The sequence below is a fragment of the Xenopus laevis genome, chromosome 8L, assembly GCF_017654675.1.
Source record: "Xenopus laevis strain J_2021 chromosome 8L, Xenopus_laevis_v10.1, whole genome shotgun sequence".
NCBI lineage: Eukaryota > Metazoa > Chordata > Amphibia > Anura > Pipidae > Xenopus > Xenopus laevis.
The window spans coordinates 60,833,784-60,854,480 of record NC_054385.1 but is presented as its reverse complement, the minus strand read 5'-3'; the positions used below and the strand labels follow the sequence as shown (position 1 = coordinate 60,854,480).

The 20,697-nt window shown below is 40.2% G+C and overlaps 2 protein-coding genes across 4 annotated transcripts in view; one reads left to right on the top strand and one right to left on the bottom strand.

The window, feature by feature from the left end:
- The window catches only part of LOC108698493 (ensconsin), a 53,901-nt gene extending 43,403 nt beyond the window's left edge, over positions 1-10,498 (top strand). Inside the window, 5 exon segments of the mRNA XM_018230012.2 lie at positions 4,276-4,329; positions 5,308-5,398; positions 5,936-6,146; positions 6,608-6,900; positions 7,839-10,498. Of these exon segments, the coding sequence (XP_018085501.2) occupies positions 4,276-4,329; positions 5,308-5,398; positions 5,936-6,146; positions 6,608-6,900; positions 7,839-7,846 (657 nt within the window). The 3' untranslated portion in view covers positions 7,847-10,498.
- A 772-nt stretch (positions 10,499-11,270) lies between these two features.
- fhl1.L (four and a half LIM domains 1 L homeolog) overlaps positions 11,271-20,697 on the bottom strand; it is a 46,834-nt gene continuing 37,407 nt past the window's right edge. For all 3 annotated transcript variants that reach the window (XM_041572809.1, XM_041572810.1, XM_041572808.1), the window contains 3 exons: positions 19,760-19,929; positions 18,532-18,718; positions 11,271-11,673 (listed from right to left, as the gene is read on the bottom strand). In XM_041572809.1, coding sequence (XP_041428743.1) covers positions 11,519-11,673; positions 18,532-18,718; positions 19,760-19,929 — 512 coding nt within the window. In that variant the 3' untranslated portion in view covers positions 11,271-11,518. The remainder of the gene's footprint in view (positions 11,674-18,531; positions 18,719-19,759; positions 19,930-20,697) is intronic.

The following is a 20,697-nucleotide window of genomic DNA, read 5'->3' as shown; positions in this document are numbered from 1 at the left end:
ATATTTTTGTTTTCAGTGTCTTCCTGCTAATTTTGACCTCTATGGTGCTTGTCTCAGTTACGGCAATATCTATATTCCAGTACTTTATTGTATAGCCTTTATTTAAATCCAAATAACAGAGATACAGTCAGTAAATACATGACAAGGCTTAACATCGACATTTACAGATGTGCTGCAGTATCAAGTACAAGATGTTTACATTTTACTAATCAATTATGTGGCGAATTAACTTTGAACAGGGGGGGGGGGTCCTGGGAAATTGGGATAAGGGAGGGTAATGGAGGGTAGTTATACTTAAAACCAGTGTATGTCTGAATTTTTTGTCTCCATTTCGCTAAAGTTCCTATTGCATAGGTTTCTTCTCTTTTAGCTCTGTATTTGAATGATTTTGTTCTGGGAAATGTTCTGTTTTCTGTGGAGAATACTGCAACTAATTGTTATCTATGACTGATTTTTAAAAATTGGCACCAAATATTTTTTAGTGAGGCCGACGACCATGATCAATCTTTCCTCCCTCCAGAACCAATTCTCTCAGAGGGCAAATTATTGCTGAGTGATCAAGATGAGGAGCAGACTCCCCCACACTCCGAGGCAATAGACTTGTTAATCCTTGCAGTCCTAACCACGCTGCACCTCCAGGAACCTGAAACATCTTCTGAGTCGGGTAACCCACTATAGACATAGCAAGACTTCTCAGAATTTTCCTTCTCACTCACAGCTAGACCAAATAATTCAACAGGAGTGGGACAAGCCAGAAAGGCGTTTCGAAGCGAACCATCGGTTCCAAAAGCTCTACCAATTTCCTGCTGAAGCCTCAGAGAAGTGGTCCACACCTCCTTCAGTCGGCGCTACAGTGTCCCGACTTTTCAAGAACACTGCACTACCAGTCCCGGATGCCTCATCCTTCAAGGATGCCATAGATAAGAAAATTGAGGGATTAATACACTCGACCTTCTCGGCCACAGGCACCTCCCTACGACCAGCGCTAGCCACAGCCTGTGTTAGCAGAGCCATGCAATCCTGGTCAGAGTCTCTCTTCGAGGCCATCCAGGAAGGGGCACCACGCCAGGAGTTGGTTCGGTGGGCTTCACAAATTAAAGAAGCATCTGACTACTTCGGTGAAGTGATTAGATTAGTAATTAGTGGCACGCCGATCTCTCTGGCTGAAACTTTGGTCAGCAGACCTTTCTTCTAAGAAGTCACTAATGTCTATACCCTTCAAGGGAAAACTACTTTTCAGCCAGACCTGGACAAGACCATAAGTCAAGCTACAGGTGGTAAAAGCACTCTTCTGCCACAACCAAAGGCACAATCTTCCTTTTGCAGGGGGAAGTTTTTTCGTGGCTCACAAAACAAGATCTTCCCCCCCATGCCATCAGTCTTCAGGTAGAGGCCGCTGGGGGGGGCAAGGCTAGATCTTCCTGGCAGAGCAGAAAGACCTTTACCAAGAATACAGACACGCCAACTTTAGCATGACAATCCGCTGCCACTTCCAGACCAGGGAGCCATAGGGGGGAGGCTACGCCATTTCAGCGAGTCATGGCACACTCTCACCCGGGACGTCTGGGTTCACGAGATTCTAACCCGGGGCTAGAGTTCACTGCTCGACGCTTCATGTCCAGACTGTCTCAGGAGCCAACCAAAAGTGGGGTATTCCAAAAATTGCTCCAGAAGGAAGTACTCAAACCTGTTTATAGTACCCAAGAAGGACAATTCCTTTCGGCCAGTCCTAGACCTCAAGGAGTTGAACAAGTTCTTCCGCCCACTCAGGTTCAAGATGGAATCACTACACTCTGTCATCGCAGCAATGGCCCCAGGCGAATTCCTGCTATCGCTCGACATAAAGGATGCGTATGCATATTCCCATTTTCCCTCCCCATCAGAAATATTTACGCTTTGCCTTTCAAAACCTTCACTTCCAATTCACGGCACTCCCGTTTGGGCTGACATCAGCCCACCGGGTATTTACAAAGATCATCATGGCAGTAGCTCCGTAGCTACTGCCTACTAATCAAAGCACCCTCGGCTCCAGAAGCACAGCGAGCGCTATGCCTCACCATGACAACACTTCAGGAGCTGGGATGGTGTCTCAACCTGGACAAAACCTCCCTCAACCCAAGTCAGTCTATGATTTTTCTGGGGATGCATTTCCACATGTTAATACACAGAGTGAAGCAGTCACACACAGCCAGATTCTGCACGAAAGGGCTAGTAATGGTCTCGACGATAGAGGCAGTCACACTGGCTCAGTTCCACCTCAGAGACCTACAGTGGAACATACTATCAACCTGGAGAAAGAAATCGCTTTTTCAGATACTCCACATTTACAGAAAGACAAGGTCATCCCTCCTCTGGTGGCTAAGGGTAACCAACCTTGCCACCGACAGACCACTCAGAAATCCTTAATGGCGCATCCTAACAACGGATGCAAGCCTCTTCGGTTGGGGAGCGGTACTGGAGGGCAGAGCAGCGCAAGGTCTATGGACACCGGAAGAGAGCACATTATCAATCAACCCTCTTGAGAGCTGGGCAATCCACCTCAGGCCTTAGCAGAGGGATCTGACAGGACAAGCTGTCATGGTCCAATCAGACAATGCCATGGCAGTTGCCTACATAAACCACCAAGGGGGAACCAGGAGCAGAAGGGCTCTGAACAAGGTCAAGCTCATATTCCAGTGGGCGGAAGCCAACCAAACACTGCTGTCCACCATATACATACCGGGGATCCAAAACTGGGAATCAGACTTCCTAAGCAGACAATCTCTAGAACCAGGAGAATGGCCACTAAAGGAAGAGATATTCCACTGGATAACAGCGGGATGGGGAGTACCGGAGGTGGACCTGATGGCCAACCGGCAAAACCGGAAAGTAACAAAATTCTTTTTTTAACATCAAAATGGCATTTCCAGCTTGCTTACGCCTTTCTACCACTTCCTCTCATTCCAAGAATGATCAGAAAGCTCCAAGGAGAACAGACAACACTCATCCTCATAGCTCCCAGATGGCCAAGGCGAACTTGGTTCTCGGATCTTCTCAACCTCTTGATAAAGGAACCATGGAGTCTTCCTCTTCTGCCGGACCTTCTCTCACAAGGTCCCATTCATCATCCAAAGCTTCAAAATCTCAACTTGACGGCGTGGCTCTTGAGACCCACATTATAAAGAGCAAAGGGTTCTCTGACAAAGTGGTAAAGATAATGCGGGCAGCCCGCAAGCCTGTCGGCAAAGACCTATAACAGGGTTTGGAACACATACCAGGGATGGTGTACCAAGCATGAGAGGCAGTTTGAATGTTTTTCTATTCCCAATCTCCTCTAATTCTTACAAGAAGGACTATCCATGGGATTATCTCTGGGATCGCTTAAATCACAGGTCTCGGCCCTTTCTATTCTATTCTAGAAGTGTTTGGCCCTCCTATCGGATGTCAAAACCTTTCTGCAAGGGATGGCTCACATAGCCCCACCAATTCAAACACCAGTTCCCACAAGGTCCACCGTTTGAGCCGTTGGCATCGATTCCTCTACAGTGGCTTACCTGGAAAACTATATTCCAAATGGCAATTGCTTCGAGTATCAGAACTCAGCGCCCTTTTGTGCAAAGCATCTATCCACTCCTTTGCGAAATTCTACCATTCCGACACTTTTGCGGCTTCTGACACGCTTCGGCAGGAAGGTACTTCAAGCCGCAGTGGTTTCTTCCACGTAGGTCTATCTTTCCTACCCTATTCACGGGGACAGCTTTGTTACAGCCCCACTGTCCCTGTGTCCCCCAAGCTGACACTGGAGAAAGAGATTTTGTGTACTCGCCGTTAAATCTTTCTCTTCAGTCGCTTGGGGGATACAGGGCTTCCCTCCCTGGATAGGGGCATTCTGCCTATCAGACATCGTCTGGTAACTTCTGAATTATTATGCCTCATTAGGTTCAAGTTATATTCAAGTTATATTTTCGTTACTAGAGTTCTTTGGTAAGAAAGTGACTGGGCTCTGCCTGCTTGGGGGGTATAGCCTGTGGAGGAGGAGCTAGTGAAATTATTCATATTGCTGTGTCCTCCTACTGGTACCAGCTATACCCACTGTCCCTGTGTCCCCCAAGTGACTAAAGAGATTTAACGGTGAGTACACAAAATCTCCTTTTTGATAAATGTGCCTCTTTGTCAGCTGGTATGCATCAGTTATCACATACATGTACAATCTATGCTGTTATATTGCTGTATTCTTTCAACAATTTTCAGATGCCTTCTAGGTCTAATTAAATTTAATTCTGTGTTTACCTTTAGAGAATTGAAGAAATCATGAAAAGAACTAGGAAGACCGATCAAATGGATGGAAGAGTAAGATCTTCATACAAATAATATACATAAGCCTATACGTAGTAGTGAAAGTATCTATGTATAGCTATACGACCTGCTTTGTATAGCAAATGGCAGTTAAGATACTTAGAATACAAGGTTTTGGTACTTAAGGCTAATGGCATACCTGGTGCATTCTCTAGTAGAGTGGACATAGATGTGGATACAGATGTGGAAAGCTGTTGAAAACATACCTCAAAAGCAGTGCAACTGTAATTACAGTCAAAGGTGGTTTTATAACAGAGGAAATGTATACAAGTACACTTGATATTATAGCAACCTTCTCTTCTTACTGGTCGTCACACTTTCAACATTGTCTGGCTTTACTGTGAAAATGTTACAGTAAGCTTAAAAGAAAGGGGCACAGGACAGCAGAGAGTGCACTGCCTTTCCAATTAATATTGCTCCATGCCTTGCACTTTTATATTGGCCCAGCAAGTGAATTCAGCTATTTTTGCCCTTTATTATTTATATCATGGAAATCGAGTGATTGAAATCCCGGGCTGTAACACAAATTTTTAAAAAAGTCCAAAGGGGTAAATCATTTTGCACAACATGGTATATGCTAAACTTTTCTACCGAAATGTGCTTAGATTTATGGTATTTTGCTGGCTGTAAGTAATTCCAGGTAAATGTGTTGTACCATGACAGCCAGCCAAAAGTTATAGGTAACGCTTTTATTATTATACATTACTCTAAAAGGTCAGGCTAAGCCTGTATTAACTAGACATAATCATAGTTATAATAAAGCAAACAGATATGAATATATATAATATACACATTTTATTTCTGCTAGGCAGCAATATAGGAAAGAGGCCTTTAATGTCCTAGTGAACATGATAGAGTTTCATACATGGCTCAGTAAACATATAGAATTAAAATATAAAGTAAGGCTGTAAAAAAAATTGTTTGCTTTTACTGGTACTTTGCTTTAAGTTATCTTAAGTTCTTTTTCTAAAGAATGAAGATAGGTCTGATCAAGACCCTGAGGAGGAGGAGGAGGATGATGAGGATGAGGATGATGAGATTGATGTTGAAGCAAATATGCATGGTATGTGATATGCAGGCATGATATTTTTGTAATAGTGGTGGGAGTATATATTACTTGTAAAAAGAGAAGGCCTATACCTTTCCCCTTAAAGACTGAGAAGCAAGGCAAAATAAGTGCCAAATAAACACTAAGTGAAAGTGTGTAGTTCTACGTCAAGATAATTATTCAAATAGCTTCCTCTTTACATACGTTATTAATTATGTCAGTGTGTTATTTTACATCTGTAAAACAGGTTCGTTTTGACTGCAGCTAGATGTGTTGTATTAAGGCCAATGCTACACTAAGGAGTATGAGAAAAAGATGGTCAATACGCGTGTTTTTTGGTCTGAAAATGCACAATTGTTTTTATTAAAGTAAATGAGATAGCATGGACCATATCAGGCCAATGGACTGGTGGAGAAAGTGTCCCATTGACCAAAGCATTTGTTAAGGGGTTCTGGGCTTGAAAGTATTACAACAAAGATTGTTATTATTAGAATGTAAATATAATATTTCCTTGTATATTTAGCAAAAGTTATTTAGATGTCATTGTTTTAGGAAAGCTAAATGGAGTTGATCAGTGTGAGGAATCAGATGAGATGAGAAAGGCTGACTTCATGGAATCTTCTGCTCTGACTTCTGTAGATCCTTTGTTGTCAGATGCTTCCGCCCCAGAGCAAAATGAATTATTTATTAATGGGGACAAACCAAGCTCTGTGCAGAAAGAGAATGAGGAGCCTTTAGAAACAGTACCTCCAAATGAATTCAGGTCAGTGTTCCCTTCATCAAAATCTTTGTGTTCTCTAATGATTTAACAGTAGTTCGGATAAGCTTTTTTTATTTGGAATAAAAATGTTATTTAATGCAGAGGCATTTTTGTATATGTCTATAATGAAGTTATATGCAGATCTTCTGAATGAAGTTGTGTGATTTTGTACCCACTTCACAGAGATTTATGTGACATCACAAAATCAGGAAGCATAATAGTAAATTTGCTGCTTTCCACACACATGCCCTCCCAAGTATCAGATATCTTCTTAAAGACTCTCTGTATTTGAAGTGTCGGCAAAATTCACCCATTGCTTTCACATGCTTGGAGCACCACCGAAGTCTAATATGGCCAAGTTAAAATATGCATACATAAACACATATTGAATTCTAACTACCATTTTTTAGAGCTGTTCTTATTTTTGAAGACATTTACTTTGTTTTTTGTTTTTTTAACTGCAGTCATGTGGATTCTGACGCTGCTTTATCCAGCCAAGATTATCCCCCTTTTAATGAAGACGATAAACCAAGGGTTTTGGCGAATAATGTCAATGGAAAATCCAGCACTTGGACATTTGAGGAGATTTTGGATTTAGAAATTCACTCTAACTCCACTAGTTTATCCTCTGATTCTGTAAACATGGACCTTTGCAAGAAGAACTACATAGAAGATGCTAATAGTCCAGGTGCTCCAAAGTTGGCCTTCGAGGACGGGAAAATGAATGTTTTATCCACAGCCATTGAGTCAGCTGCAGGCAAGTTGTGTTAATTTGTTTTGTACCAAGATTCCTGAATTCAATTCATACTTTAGACTTGGTTGGTCTCAAATACCTACATAAGCACCTTTTATTTGTCATTTTTTACATATGTGGCTTTCTCATTTGGTTAAAGGGTCACCTTTATTACATCCTTTGAGGGTTCCTTTATTTGAGAACAAGATCTATTATTGAGAATACTTGGGATCTGGGGTGTTCCAGATAAGGGATCTTTCCATATTTTGGATCCCCATGCCCAACGAGGTGTTGTGAGCCATATGCAGCCGTTCAGCATCCAGCTCTTGCCCTATTATAGTTACATAAAATAATATTTTGTATATATTTATTTTTGAAAGGTATTGCATTGTGTTGTGTTCAAGATAAAATGTAATGTGGGGCTCTGAGTATTCTGGTGTTGCTATAGTCTCCATACTAACAGAACCATATCTTAAAATTTCTTTTACCCAGGCCTGAGGTGGATATTATTCTCTTGTAGCCTGCACAAGATCTTAACGCTGCCTCAGTCCAAAGTAGCAGGCTAGTATTCTGGGAAAGTGTGAGTGTAAGAGAAGCAGAAATACCAGAATAACATTCTAATAAGTTGTTAGTGTGAAATGAATGTCATGTAAACGCAAAAATAAAGCAGAATTTGCATTTACTGCATTTTTCTATAAATGTTCCGTAAAACAATAATATTTGTAAATTTGAGCTTTGTGGCTTTATATATTCCATACACCACTAAGTTCATGCCTATAGGCTCCAGTAAATCAATAGCCACTGTTCACTACATTGTTTTGAAAAAAAAAGCTAGAAAGTTTGTCCCTTTAGTATTGTTTTGTAAAATTATTTTCTATGTAACAATTTTTTTTTTTTTACAATGTTTAATACTTCAGCGTTATGTCCTTTTCAGTTGTTGTAATTATGTTTCTTTTGTTTAGAAATGTGAAATTCCAGCAGTGAAACTCTTTAGATTGCACTTCGCTCTCCAGTATTTAATAAAGCGCTGAAGCCTTGACGTTAGAAGCTGCTACCGCAACATATTTCTTATAAAATTCAAAGAGAACTCGCCCGGCATGAGAAGGAACCAAGCTTCATTTTTAACACTTCTTCAGGGAGAATATGTTGGTGATATTATCCTTTTTTTTTCCTCCTCCTATTTTTTGCATATCTTTAACATCTCGGGGGATTGTTTAGAATGTTATGTTTCGGTGCAACGTTACTTATTCTATTAGATGTACGCTGGTATTTCAGAAAATACTAACAAACTTGTTTTCTTGTGAACTTGTAAGCACTTATTATTTTTATTATAACTTACCGGTCATCATCCCGTTGCTAATGACATTTTCTAATAGTTTCTAATTCCATCCGTTAATAAATCTTTTTCAGAATATTTAAATCAGTAATGTACTCGTTGGATTTTAAAGTGCTCCTTTGCTTTCAGTCAATGCATATCCAGTACTGATTAATACAAAGAGAATTGAATGTTCACCAGGGAGAGCGTCTGTAGTGACTGTTGGCTTTTTGTCCAGTTTTTGTTTTGTTTGTTTTTTTTTAAACATTTCATTTTTCCTATCCAAATTTTGTATTTAAGTTGCATATGTATTATTTTATTGTGTACATACAAGAGCAGTATTATAGCATACTTGAGTCCTCTGTTTATATTATGGTAGCACGTTTTACAGTTGATTTATGTGCATATCTGTTCCTGCCAAGACCTGTCCAGAAGAACCAGTTTGGACAAACACAGTTTGGCGAATGAGTAGGATTTTTGTCCTGTGGAGATTTGTTGTCAGAAATGTTCAAGACACATTGCAGCAAATGACTCTTAACTACCTCCAGGCAGAATTTATGGAATGTTGTCTTTACAATTGCCTCCACAATATATGAGCATGAGTAGTGGAGACCAATGGGCTTGTGTCTCTCCCACTGCATTTCCCATAGTCCTTTGCTTAGAGACAATTAAGTTTGTGTTTATTGCTACACCTGCTCATACATAGTTTTGCTTGAAATGCGTGTGGTGTTAATACCATAATATTTTAAGGCAAGTTGTAATTTGTCTCCCTAGAAGTCCTCATAAAATATGGATAGTAGAGGACCTGAGTGGAAAGATAAGTAGTACAGGCTACTGAAATAATAAAATAATAATAAAAAAAAAAAAATTGAAGACCAGTTAGATTAAGTCCATCCTGACATAATAAAAAGTGAACTCAGAAGATTCCTGTACATGATGGCCCAGCCACTTCTGCATGTATGGCTTCCTAGAAGGGTCAATTTTGACATGAGCATTCAGTGATCGTGTTGGACTGCAGTCAGCCTTGTCTGAACATTTTATTTGCAGTTTCACCTGCTGGTCTGTTAGGCAAGTAACGGTTGTCCATGTTATATTTTGCGACCGCAATCTCCATATAAGACTTGACACTTAAAGGAGAATTCGACCTGTAATAAAAAAATAAAAAAAAACTCCCCTGGGTAGACCCCCCCCAGCCTACCTGCCCCCCCCCTGGGCAAATGCCCCTAATTCTTTACACACCCCTCAGTGCAGATTCTGGCCTCTGAGTTCACAGGCGCCGTCTTCTTTCTTCTGTGTTTTCCGTGACTTTCGGTGCCTGCTCTGTTGTTCGGGAACGGAAATTTACTCCAACTGCGCATGTGCCGAAAATGCCATCAAGACACAACGATTACGGAGAAGAAGAAGATGGCTGCCATGAACTCTAAGGCCTGAATCTGCACGGAAGGGTGAGTAAAAAAATTAGGGGCATTTGCCCAGGGGGCAGATAGGTTGGAGGGAGGAGGGTCTACTCAGGGGAGGGTTTTTTTTATTACAAGTTGAATTCTCCTTTAAGCCTTTACCTAGTGACCCTGCTGTCAGTTATGAATAATAAAGAGAGATTGGAGTCAAAGTACTGTATTTAAAAATGGATATTATAGCATGTATACAACGTTAACAAAAATATAACTACTGTTTCAATTTTATTGCCTAAAAAAACCCTCTGTCTTGGTCATATAGTTATGCAGGTATTTATTTGTTGAATGTATCTCTTTGGTTAAGATGAATTGAATTTGTTTGTATACCCCATTTTGCACCAACAACTATTTTTTCTGAGCTTGTACCACAAGAACCTACTGAAGATGACCAATCACATAGGATCTAAACTTTCACTTCTAGAGAACTGACCAAACTCGGCCCTACATCACATAGATCAGAGCTTTGTAGCATCAGGGCAAATAACGTTCATTGAGGATCCCAATGCATTGAAGTGTGCCACAGATATGCTGACAGTTGCAGTGTAGCTCAACGTGGATGTTTGTTTGTGTATTCGGAGAAGCCAGTGATGTTATTAGGTCCCAGAAACTGTAGTATGTATGGTTTGAGCTGTCGGCTTGGTGTGTGACCAACTTTACACATTAGTATAAAGGACCTGATGGAGCAGTGCCTTAGGTAAAAAAAAATGTATTTTTGTATAAACGCTGCTTAATTTTAGCAAAGACAATCTAACCTATAAAATGCTTCTATTTTGTGTGCAACTGTTACTTGTTAAATATTTCTCTACATTTAATGATGTAAATATGCGTGTACTGTTCAATAAACTTTGCAAACTAAACTCATTTTATTTCCCTTTCTGTGTGTATTGTACTATAGTGTTCTATAGTGATCTAGTGTTCTATAGTGCTTTCAAAGCAGTACCTTGTTCCTATCCGTTTCCATACACACATACAGCGCACATACACATACATCTACTTCATTTGTGTCCTACAGTATTCTGTATTCAATTCTGTGGTGATATAAGGGCAGGAAGTTATAGCATGGTCTGCTGTGTTTTACAAAAGTGTTACATATTGGGTAGCATCATGAATGGCATTTATTTCATTACTGATGTTAAGAACTATGGCATACATGCAAATTATACAAATCTACCAATGGTAAGCACGCATACAATTATTTTAGGCATCATGAATTACATTCACTATATCTGTGTGTGTGTCTCTATATATTTATTTATTTTCAAAAGACCCACACTCCAAAATTGGTGAATATTTTTCCGATTTTTATTGAAACATCACTTGTGTATCCAACATTTCGGCCCAGATTAGGGCCTTTTTCATCTCCCAATGAGGGCCGAAACGTTGGATAAACAAGTGATGTTTCATTAAAAATCTGTGAATTAAGGAATTGGAGTCCTGGTCCATCTTGAAGATTATACATATCGTTTGACCAAGCACTCATAAGTGGATATGAGTGTAAGAGTGCGAGTACTTTCAGAATATATATATATATATATATATATATATATATATATATATATATATATATATATATATATATATACACACGCACACACTGATGAAAAGTAGGATATAACTGCAGTAAATCAATTGAAATATGTTTTAAGAATTAGGTTCTACAGTTAAAGACATTCATTGTTGCTTTATATTTATATATATATAGGAGATTTAGATCCGCTCGAATGGAATATAAAGGAAGCCATGCAGATTTACATTTCTGATCACAGAAAAACACTACAAAACAGTAGCATAGAAGTAGTATAATGTATGATAAGCCTTCTATTTGGGAATTATATTGGCAAAAAGAATCATGTGAACACTTCCCATAGCAGTTTTACAGTTTTTTGGCACAGTCTTGACAGTAAACCTGCTCATTTTGGCGCACAAATCTCTTGTTAGCCAGGTTAAGGGAGCACTTTTTGCAAGTGAAACAATATTCGTGCCAGGTATTGCCTTCGTAGTTGACAACACTGGATCCTTTTCCAAACCCTGTTAGAGAAGAACACATTTTTTATCATTCATTTCTTAATCATAAAATGCACAAAACACCCATGCTTAAAATAAAAAAGACTCCATATAATGTAAATTAGGGATGCACCGAATCCAGGATTCGGTTTGGGATTCACCCTTTTTCAGCAGGATTCGGCCTAATCCTTCTGCCCAGCCAAACCGAATCCTAATTTGCAAATTAGGGGTGGGGAGGGAAATCGCGTGACTTTTTGTCACAAAACAAGGAAGTAAAAAATGTTTTCCCCTTCCCACCCCTAATTAGCATATGCAAATTAGGATTTGGTTCTGTACTCGGCCAAATCTTTCTCAAAGGATTCGGGGGTTTGGCCGAATCCAATAGTGGATTTGGTACATCCCTAATGTAAATGTCATTGCTACTGAAAGCAGTATCTGTTTATATTGTCTGTACTTCAGACTCCTGGAATAGACTAGTAGAAAGCAGCTTATAACAGGGAGGAGGAAAACATGACCTATATATAGTTAAAATTAGATCTACAAATGATTACTAAAAAAAACTAACTCGCATATATTGAATAGATGTTTAGAATGACATTTTCTTTCATTGTTATTTTGGCTGCAGATTCCCAGCACTTATGAATGGCAAAAAGTGAGGTTCTTAATTATGTAACGGGTGTAGACATTGGCCATACAGATTCCATACAAAAACAAGAAACTTGCTTGTTTTTATAAAAGTGCTACTGAAATGTAATCTTTTAAATGCCATACTGATACAGTTGAGGGGTCATAAATGATGAAGCCTATCAATTTACATAGTAAGTACAGTACTGGTGCAAATCCAAAGACACAAAGCTTTCTTTCCTTAAAAATGAAGGGGTAGGTGCATTTTGGACCTATTTTCTCCACTTTGCTACACTTTATAATATAAGACCGGTAAATCCAGACATTTTCATGTGGGAGCTACTGCAGTTACTCCTGGTAAAGTCTGTGATTACGATTTGTAGAGAGATTGTCTAAATATTTATTCCTTTCCAAGTGGCCACTCAAGGTTCCATTTGGGATTGTATGTCCTTTCATCCTTGCAATGAAACTAAATGCCACCTGGAAGTGGAATGTAGGAATGTAATAAAGAAGCATTTATAGTCCTGAAAGCCAATGCAATGATTATGTTGCTTTTTTAAAATGACCTCAATTTTGGAATTACCCCATTGAGTGCCATCCAGGTTTGCTACTTTTTAGTTCTTTTTTCTAAATATGCCTGATTCTTTTCTGTAAATCCAAAATATAGATCTCGAACTGGAAACAATTTTCATAACTTGGAGAATATACAGTATATCGTAAACATATTGTTAAGCTAAATTTCCCCCAAAAACACATAGAAGTAACACAAATAGACAATTATGTATGGTTTTGTGGAGATTCCTGACTTGTATAGTTCAAAGCTTTACTCAACAGAGGCACTTTAACAGCTGATACTAGAAAACCACACATTTTTAATGGGTAGAGTAGTCTTTCTACTCCAGACTGCAAAGATTTATTTAAACTAGCCGTTATTCAATGGCTCTCAACAGAAACCCCATCAGTCACACCATATCTTTCACATGGACTGGTTGGAAGCCATGGCAAAAAAAAAACACCAAACAAAAAAATTCATTCCCAGGGCAGTCCGTCCTGTCAGTGCAGACGTCTGGGGTTAAACCTGGATATCTCTGGAGGCAGGACAAAAGAAAAAAAAATGAAGCCTTTAATCTCCGCCTTCTCCCTTAATCTCCCGGCTCTGGCCTTGCCACTTCCAGTTTTTTTTCTTTTGTCCTGTTTTAGGAGGTAGGACCAGGGTTAATTCCCTTGTAATAGTCTAGAGTAGTTCGATTTTAGTTTTTATTTTTCAGGGGATTTGCGGAGTCCATTCCCTAGGGGACTGGGCAGGGCTCTCCCTCCTTGCCAGCATTGGCTGCCAAGTGTAGAGTCTGTTAAGCCAGGAGGGCTTTAATGTTTTTGTATCAGTCGCCTAGAAAGTAGGGCCCAGGAGGTGTGAAGAGGAAAAGGGCGAATTCCCTCTACAGTGGTTAGGGGAAGAAGCGCCAACACCAACCTTTGTAACAGCAGGCACGGATGGAAAGATCGTGGGCTGCAAATGACTGAATTCAGCCTGTCAGTATTGCCACGGAGCGATCCTAGGGCAGGTTGGTGCGAGCCAAAGTGGGATGTTTTGGCTCATTCCCCGGTGTTTTTGTCAGACTCCTAGAAGAGCAGAGGAAGCCACCCTGTGGCAGGTCACGTAATTGCGATGACGTCGGGTTCCTCAAACTCTCGCGGGAGTTCGGGCGCAGAGGGGAGTTAGACGCAGGCTGTTCTGGATGAACGCTGAACGGCCAGTCTTGTTAGAGGAGGCTAACTGGTGGGGAGCACAGGCAGAGAACACTTTGACGCTGTCAACAACAGCCTTTGCACAGTGAGTTGAAGTTATTCATGGGCTAAATCATTATGTCTTTGCCGGAGATACCAGACACTTTACATGACCTGATTAAGGATATGCCACAGCAGACGTCAGCCTTGGCAGAGGCAAATTCCAAGAAGGGCAGGGGTAGGACTAAGCGGACTAAGACAGGGAACCAGTCCTCCACCTTTTACTAGTTATACAAGGGGGTTTAAGGGGAATTCTGACCCTGAGGTGGGACCTTGTTACCTGAGCAGATTCCCTCTTTATCCCAGGAAGCATGTCCCTTAGGACAAAACTCACCCGTAGGGCATTCGGGGGAGGAGGATACATCACGCTTAGCTGCATCTTCACAGCAACAACAGTTTGCGGATCTAATTAGGTGGGTGAAAACAACAGTCCAACAGACACTTCACCAGCGCCCCCCTCACAAGAGGAGGCACAGGTCCCTATCTTCCTCACCTATTAGTTCTGAACAGTCTTTGTCGGGAAGTTCAGATCAGTCTCAGGAGTCTTCAGACTTTGAATCTTCGGATTCGGAAGGGCCAGCTTTTGTCCGGCAGGATCAGGTTAGACGCCTTTTAAAGGATATGTTGCAGACTAGAGATAAAAGACACAGCTGCTCCCGCTTCTAAGTCTTATAGAGTGCTAGGATTGCAGTCAAGGAAGCAGAAGTGTTTCCTAGTATTTAAGTCTATTACACAGACAATTTGATTCAGAGTGGATTAATCCAGAAAAGAGAGTGAGCATTAGTAAGAAGTTCATAACTAAATATCCCATTCCTGAGGAGTACAAGCCTAAGTGGGATAAGCCACCAAGAGTCGACTCAGCAGTGTCTAGGTTGTCTAAATTTACAACCCTTCCTACTGAGGATGCGATGGCATTCAGAGATCCCAATGGACAAGCGTATGGAGAATGCACTTAAAAGAGGTTGTGAAAGTACAACGGCTATTTTTAGACACACTACAGCAGCATCAGGTCTGGCACGTATGGCAAACTTCTGGACGTAAGAACTGTTACAGCACTATTTATAAGACTCGTTTCTCACAGCAGAGCTTAATCAAGTGGCCACAGCTTTTGATTTCTTAGGCGAAACAGCAATGGAAATTATAAGGTTGGCAGCAAGATCATCGGCGAATGGAGTGGTCACTAGGAGGGCTTTGTGGCTCCGGCATTGGTCTAACAATTGGACATATAAATTGTCAGTGAAATGTACTACATGCTACAAAACAAACAATTATTTAAAAAAAAAAAAAAAAAACTAGCTGTTATTACCAAACCTCTAAATATTGAACTAAAACTTTCACCTCTCTCTCTCTCTCTCTCTCAAACTGCAAAGCTTTCCTAAAATTAGCAGTGTAACTCACTCATACTTTGCAGCATCATATCTCCTATAGGATGCTGGGTATAGGACAAAACTCACAGATCTTTTGAAACATTTCATCCATGGATTCACTTCATCATTACTGCACTGGCTACATTTTGTGTATTGCAAAAGCCCCTAACAGTAAGTTGACTCTACACATTAGTGGCTTTCACTAGGTTTCTGAAAATGTCCTCAAAACTTGCACTGCTATGACACTGAAGGGGTTACTAAATCTCCAAACTCACAATTACGGACAAGCATGACCTGCTTCAACTAATACAAAATCAACTGTACTGCTTCTTGTCTAAACTGAACACCCTGTTATACATTCACATTTTAGGTCAGTCCTGTGTGAAGTTTTCAGCTAATCACTCTACAACTGAACTGGGCTTTCCTATAAATAAGGTGGGAGTGTCTTGGCCTATAAAACTGACAGACCAGAGGTATGGTATATGCTGACTGTACAGGTCTAGCTAAAAGTGATACTTCTCCTTAAAGGAGAAGAAAAGTTTAAAACAAAGTATTTCTGAGAATACTTCCCCAGGAATTGTAGGGATAAATGGCATTATCAGGAAAACATGGTGAGAATATATTTGCCATTTTTAGCTTTTTTATTGAGTTGGCCTGCAGTTTTTTCAAGAATGGCATTTTCCCTTAACCCGTTTTTGCTTGATTTTATTGTGAGACAACTAAATGAGAAAAAGATCGGGTAAATAGCTTCAAAAGTAAGAAAATCAAAATCTGTCCAAAGAAGGTATCTGCTTTCTTGTTTTTGGAGCTATGGTCCCTTAGCAATTGGAATTTTTTTTTATAATTCAGGCTGAAAAGAGGCAGAATAAAAAGGCAAAAATATGGAAACTTAATTGTCTAAATATCAGAGCCTGCATGCTAAAAAGTTAGTTCTAATACAAATTCTCGAATATATTTTCTGCCATGCCACTCTGCTTTCTGCTTCTCATAAGCTCATTTTACTATTTATTTCTTTATGCATTGGCCATATTAGCACAAAATACTCGTATGTGTTGTTCCATGAGATGCTCACCGGTGAGTGAGTTTGTTTGCACCAGTTTTCATTGGGATTCTATTTATATTCTCCTTTCAGCTTAAATTCCCAGAAGTTACCTTCTTAAAAGATGCACTAGGCAGGGATGTCCCCTTTCCTGCTACTTTTCGCCCTTGCAATTAAGCCCTTGGCCCTCAAGATCCGCAGCAATCAAGGGTATACCGCTAGGTAGAGTGGAGGAGAAAATTCCATTATATGAGGACGATGTGGTTCTTTTCTTGGCGATTGGGGGGGCAATTTTTAGGGACAGCCCTCAATGTTTTAACTGAATTTGGGTCACTAAGTTGGCTGCATGTCAACACATCAAAATCTACTTTTTTTTCCCCCCCCTCTAAGTGGCTCTGCACCTAGAGACAGGGTAGGGGGTATGCAATGGGTCTCCCAATTTAAGTATTTAGGTATTAATATTGCATATGATTTTTCAATGTACATTAAAACATTCTAACTTAGAACCAAGTTTAAAGGAACACGCTCCCAATGGGTTAAGTTGTTGTCAACTGTCATACTTATTTAAAACTATCTTTCTGCCCAAATGTTTGTACCCTCTTTTGCATTCTCCAGTAGTAATCCCAGACAACTTCTTTAAAAAGCTAAACTCATGCAATTGTGGGATATCTAAACCAAAATGTAGACATTCCAGTCCCTATGGTTTGTCTTTTAGGTTGGGTAGAAGAGATGGTGCCACTAAATAAAACTAGGAATCTTATGAGGGCTACTTTATATTACGCCAACAAAAACTGGTAATAATGAAGTGGATGAATCCTCCATGCCTGTTTTATGGCCACACCCCCTAATTACCATGTCTATTTTACAACATTTTGCAGATAAGGAATGTTTGAACACATTTCTAGGAGTTTTAGTTCAATGTTTTATGTGTTATTACAGTTGCTAATGAAAGTGAGTTGCCCTTTAAGCTGCTGGTCTCAGTTCTCCCAAGAGACCTGCGTATCTGAAATAGTTAAAATTGTATCTTTGCTTATCTTAAATTATTATAAAAGTATCCAAGTGCAGCTGCTGATCTGGGCTCTCTGACAGAAAGCCTATTATTTTAAGTTATTTTAAGTTTTAGAAACTTTGTAAAAAAGCTTTGTACAAAGCTATAAAAATTGGTACTGTCCCACAGAAAACAGGACAGTTGGGTGGTATGGGTTAGGATGTCTGTGCTTATATCTCTATTTGTAGAAGGGATGCACCGAATCCACTATTTTGGATTAGGCCGAACCCCCGAATCCTTTGCGAAAGATTCTGCTGAATACAGAAACAAACCCTAATTTGCATATGCAAATTAGGGCTGGGAAGGGGGGGGACATTTTTTGCTTCCTTGTTTTGTGACAAAAAGACATGCAGTTTCCCTCTCCGCCCCTAATTTGCATATGAAGGATTTGGCCGAATCCTGCTGAAAAAGGCTGAATCCTGTCTGAATCAAGAACCGAATCCTGGATTATCCTAATTATCTTTTGATATGTTCTAACAGAGCCGCTTCTTTCCCAGCTGTTTCATGCTGACACTGAATTCTGCTTGGCATAGAAATAGAATGTTATGACACAACATTGTAATCCAAGTTATTTCTAAATATATTGTTAACGGGTCTCTTCATGAGAAATGGGTGCTCTATAACTCAGCATGTCTATGCATAGCATCAATTGAGTGGTACAATGAGCCCATATATTCCGCTTTCAGTGATAACAGTGTTCAGCTGGCAAATGGCCATTCAGTTACAGAGTGTTGAAGCAGCTGGGGTTGCTCAGTACACTGCCCCATTGAAACAGCAGCTGTACAGCTCAACTGTCAATTGCCTTTTTCAGGCATTATGTATCCTGTCACGGATGGGAGTTTTGCAGTCTGACGGGTTCATTTCTAAGCATGGGAAAGCTACAGCTTCCTTTATAACCATGTTATTAGCTCTGCCTGTGTATATAGAATGACATTATAGTTATAGCTTTATATATCCACTGAAATGGTTACATTAGTGTGTCTTTGTTTCTAATAGGTCAAGTGTAGCAGGAAATATACCTGTGATAGGGTTGTTACATCCAGTGCACTTCTTAGCCACAAAGGACTTGTAGCAATCCACGCAGTAGTAATGATCCTCCACTGCAGTGAAGCGCTGGCCACCGAGCTTCTTATGGCACGTTTCACACACAAAGCAGTCGCCGTGCCAGGGCTGGTCTTGGTATGTTATGCCACCAGAAGTGATGGGCTGTCAATCACCAAAAAAAGCAACATACATTCAGAGACGATATCGATGTAAATCATAATAATAAAGGGATTAATATGTTTATTACGGGTCAGTGTTACATACAAACTAGTTTCTGTCCCAGTACCAAAAGTCCTATTTTAAGGAGGTTGGCACATTAAAGGAAGGTGGAAATGAGTGAAGATAGAGCCTATACATTACACTACAGCCCATAGCCGCTTCCCTAATTCCTCTAGGGCCGGTACACTGCTATATAACAGATTTATTTGCAAATCCACTATTGCCGACTTTTATTACTGAGGATGTGGAAGATGGATGCGTAGAACTTCGCTGGAAGAATCTGTGCCAAGGGGTAAGTATGGAGTATGGGGCATTTCCCTGGAGGCTAGTCTGGAGGGAGGTGGTCTACCTGGAGTGGGGGTACAGGGTTTTGCAAAAGGGTTTCCTTCTTTAAGGATGGAACTGCTTTCTGACAGGCTGTTGTTTCTCCTACTCAATGTAACTCAATGTGTTGCAGTGGGACCTGGATTTTAATATTGAGTGCTGTTCTTAGATCTACCAGGCAGTTGTTACCTTGTGTTAAGGAGCTGTTATCTGGTTACCTTCCCATTGTTCTTTTGTTTGGCTGCTGGGGGGGGAAAGGAGGGGGCTGATATCACTCCTAAGTGCAGTAAAGAGTGACTGAATTTTATCAGAGCCCAAGTCACATGACTGGAACAGCTGGGAAACTGACAATATATCTAGCCCCATGTCAGATTTCAAAATTAAATATAAAAAAAATCTGTTTTTGAAAAACTGATTTCAGTGCTGAATTCTGCTGGAGTAGCACTATTAACTAATGCCTTTTGAAAAGAAAAAAAAACATGTTTTCCCATGACAGTATCCCTTTAATTTGATGAAACCTGAAGAGAACCCCATGTCTGGGCACCCCTGGGTTGATTTGCTAGGGAGATATAACACATCTGCCCGTCATAAGGGAAAGCTGCTCTGACACAAAGAATCATAACTGTATTATTAAATAATGGATGTCGTGGTGCTACTTACATTGTTGCACTTTACACAATGCTTGGCAAATTTCTGCTCATGGCACGTAACGCAGTAGACATCAGTTCCCTTAGGAAAGAAGCTTCCTGCTCCAATGGCCTGCTTGCAGTTACTGCAGGTAAAACATTCCTCATGCCAAGCACTGCCCTTGTATTCAACATTCTGTCCTCCTGCAGCAGGAAAAACACACGTCTTGTTACTCAGAAGTGTCACCATATCAATACAAAGGCAATGGAGAAGTATCCAATATAATTCTGTCGTTGTAACAAGCAGCATAATGATCCTTCTTGTATGGTACATTGAGCTGATATACTGATGTCACTGTGACCTAATATGTCTGCATCATTGTGTCATACTGCCCTGGAAACCCCTGTCCTGTAATAGATAGAAGTCGCTGTACCATAAAACTACTGTTCCCTAATATACTAATGAAAGTGGCATAATATACAGTAATGGGAGGGTCAATGTGTCCTTTTTTTACATTTGTCACTCTGTCATTAACTGCTGGGGTGAATGTGTCTTTATAATGTGTGTTTATAGTGCATGCTCAGAACACCAGGCTATGTGTGGAGCAAAGCATAAGAAACTTGTGTTATAATTGAAAGACTTGCTTTTGCCACACAAAAAAATGGAGTCAAGTCTGGGAAAATGTATTATGCATTCTAAATTGGCGGGACCACAGGAAACAGTATACAATGTTGGAAAACTTCAAATCTGTGGATGTAAAATTGAGGATCCCAACCCATTCCTAAACAATAAATGACACAGTGATTGAACAGGAGCTATGGGCAAAGCCTTTATTTAGAGAACAATAGCCAGTCTGATTGTTACTACAAGTCCCCTGTCTCATTCCAAACTGATAAACTGCCTTCAGATTAGTTTAGAAACTCCCCAGTAAAGGCTGATTGCAGTCACGTGACTATTTTTTTTCTCCCACT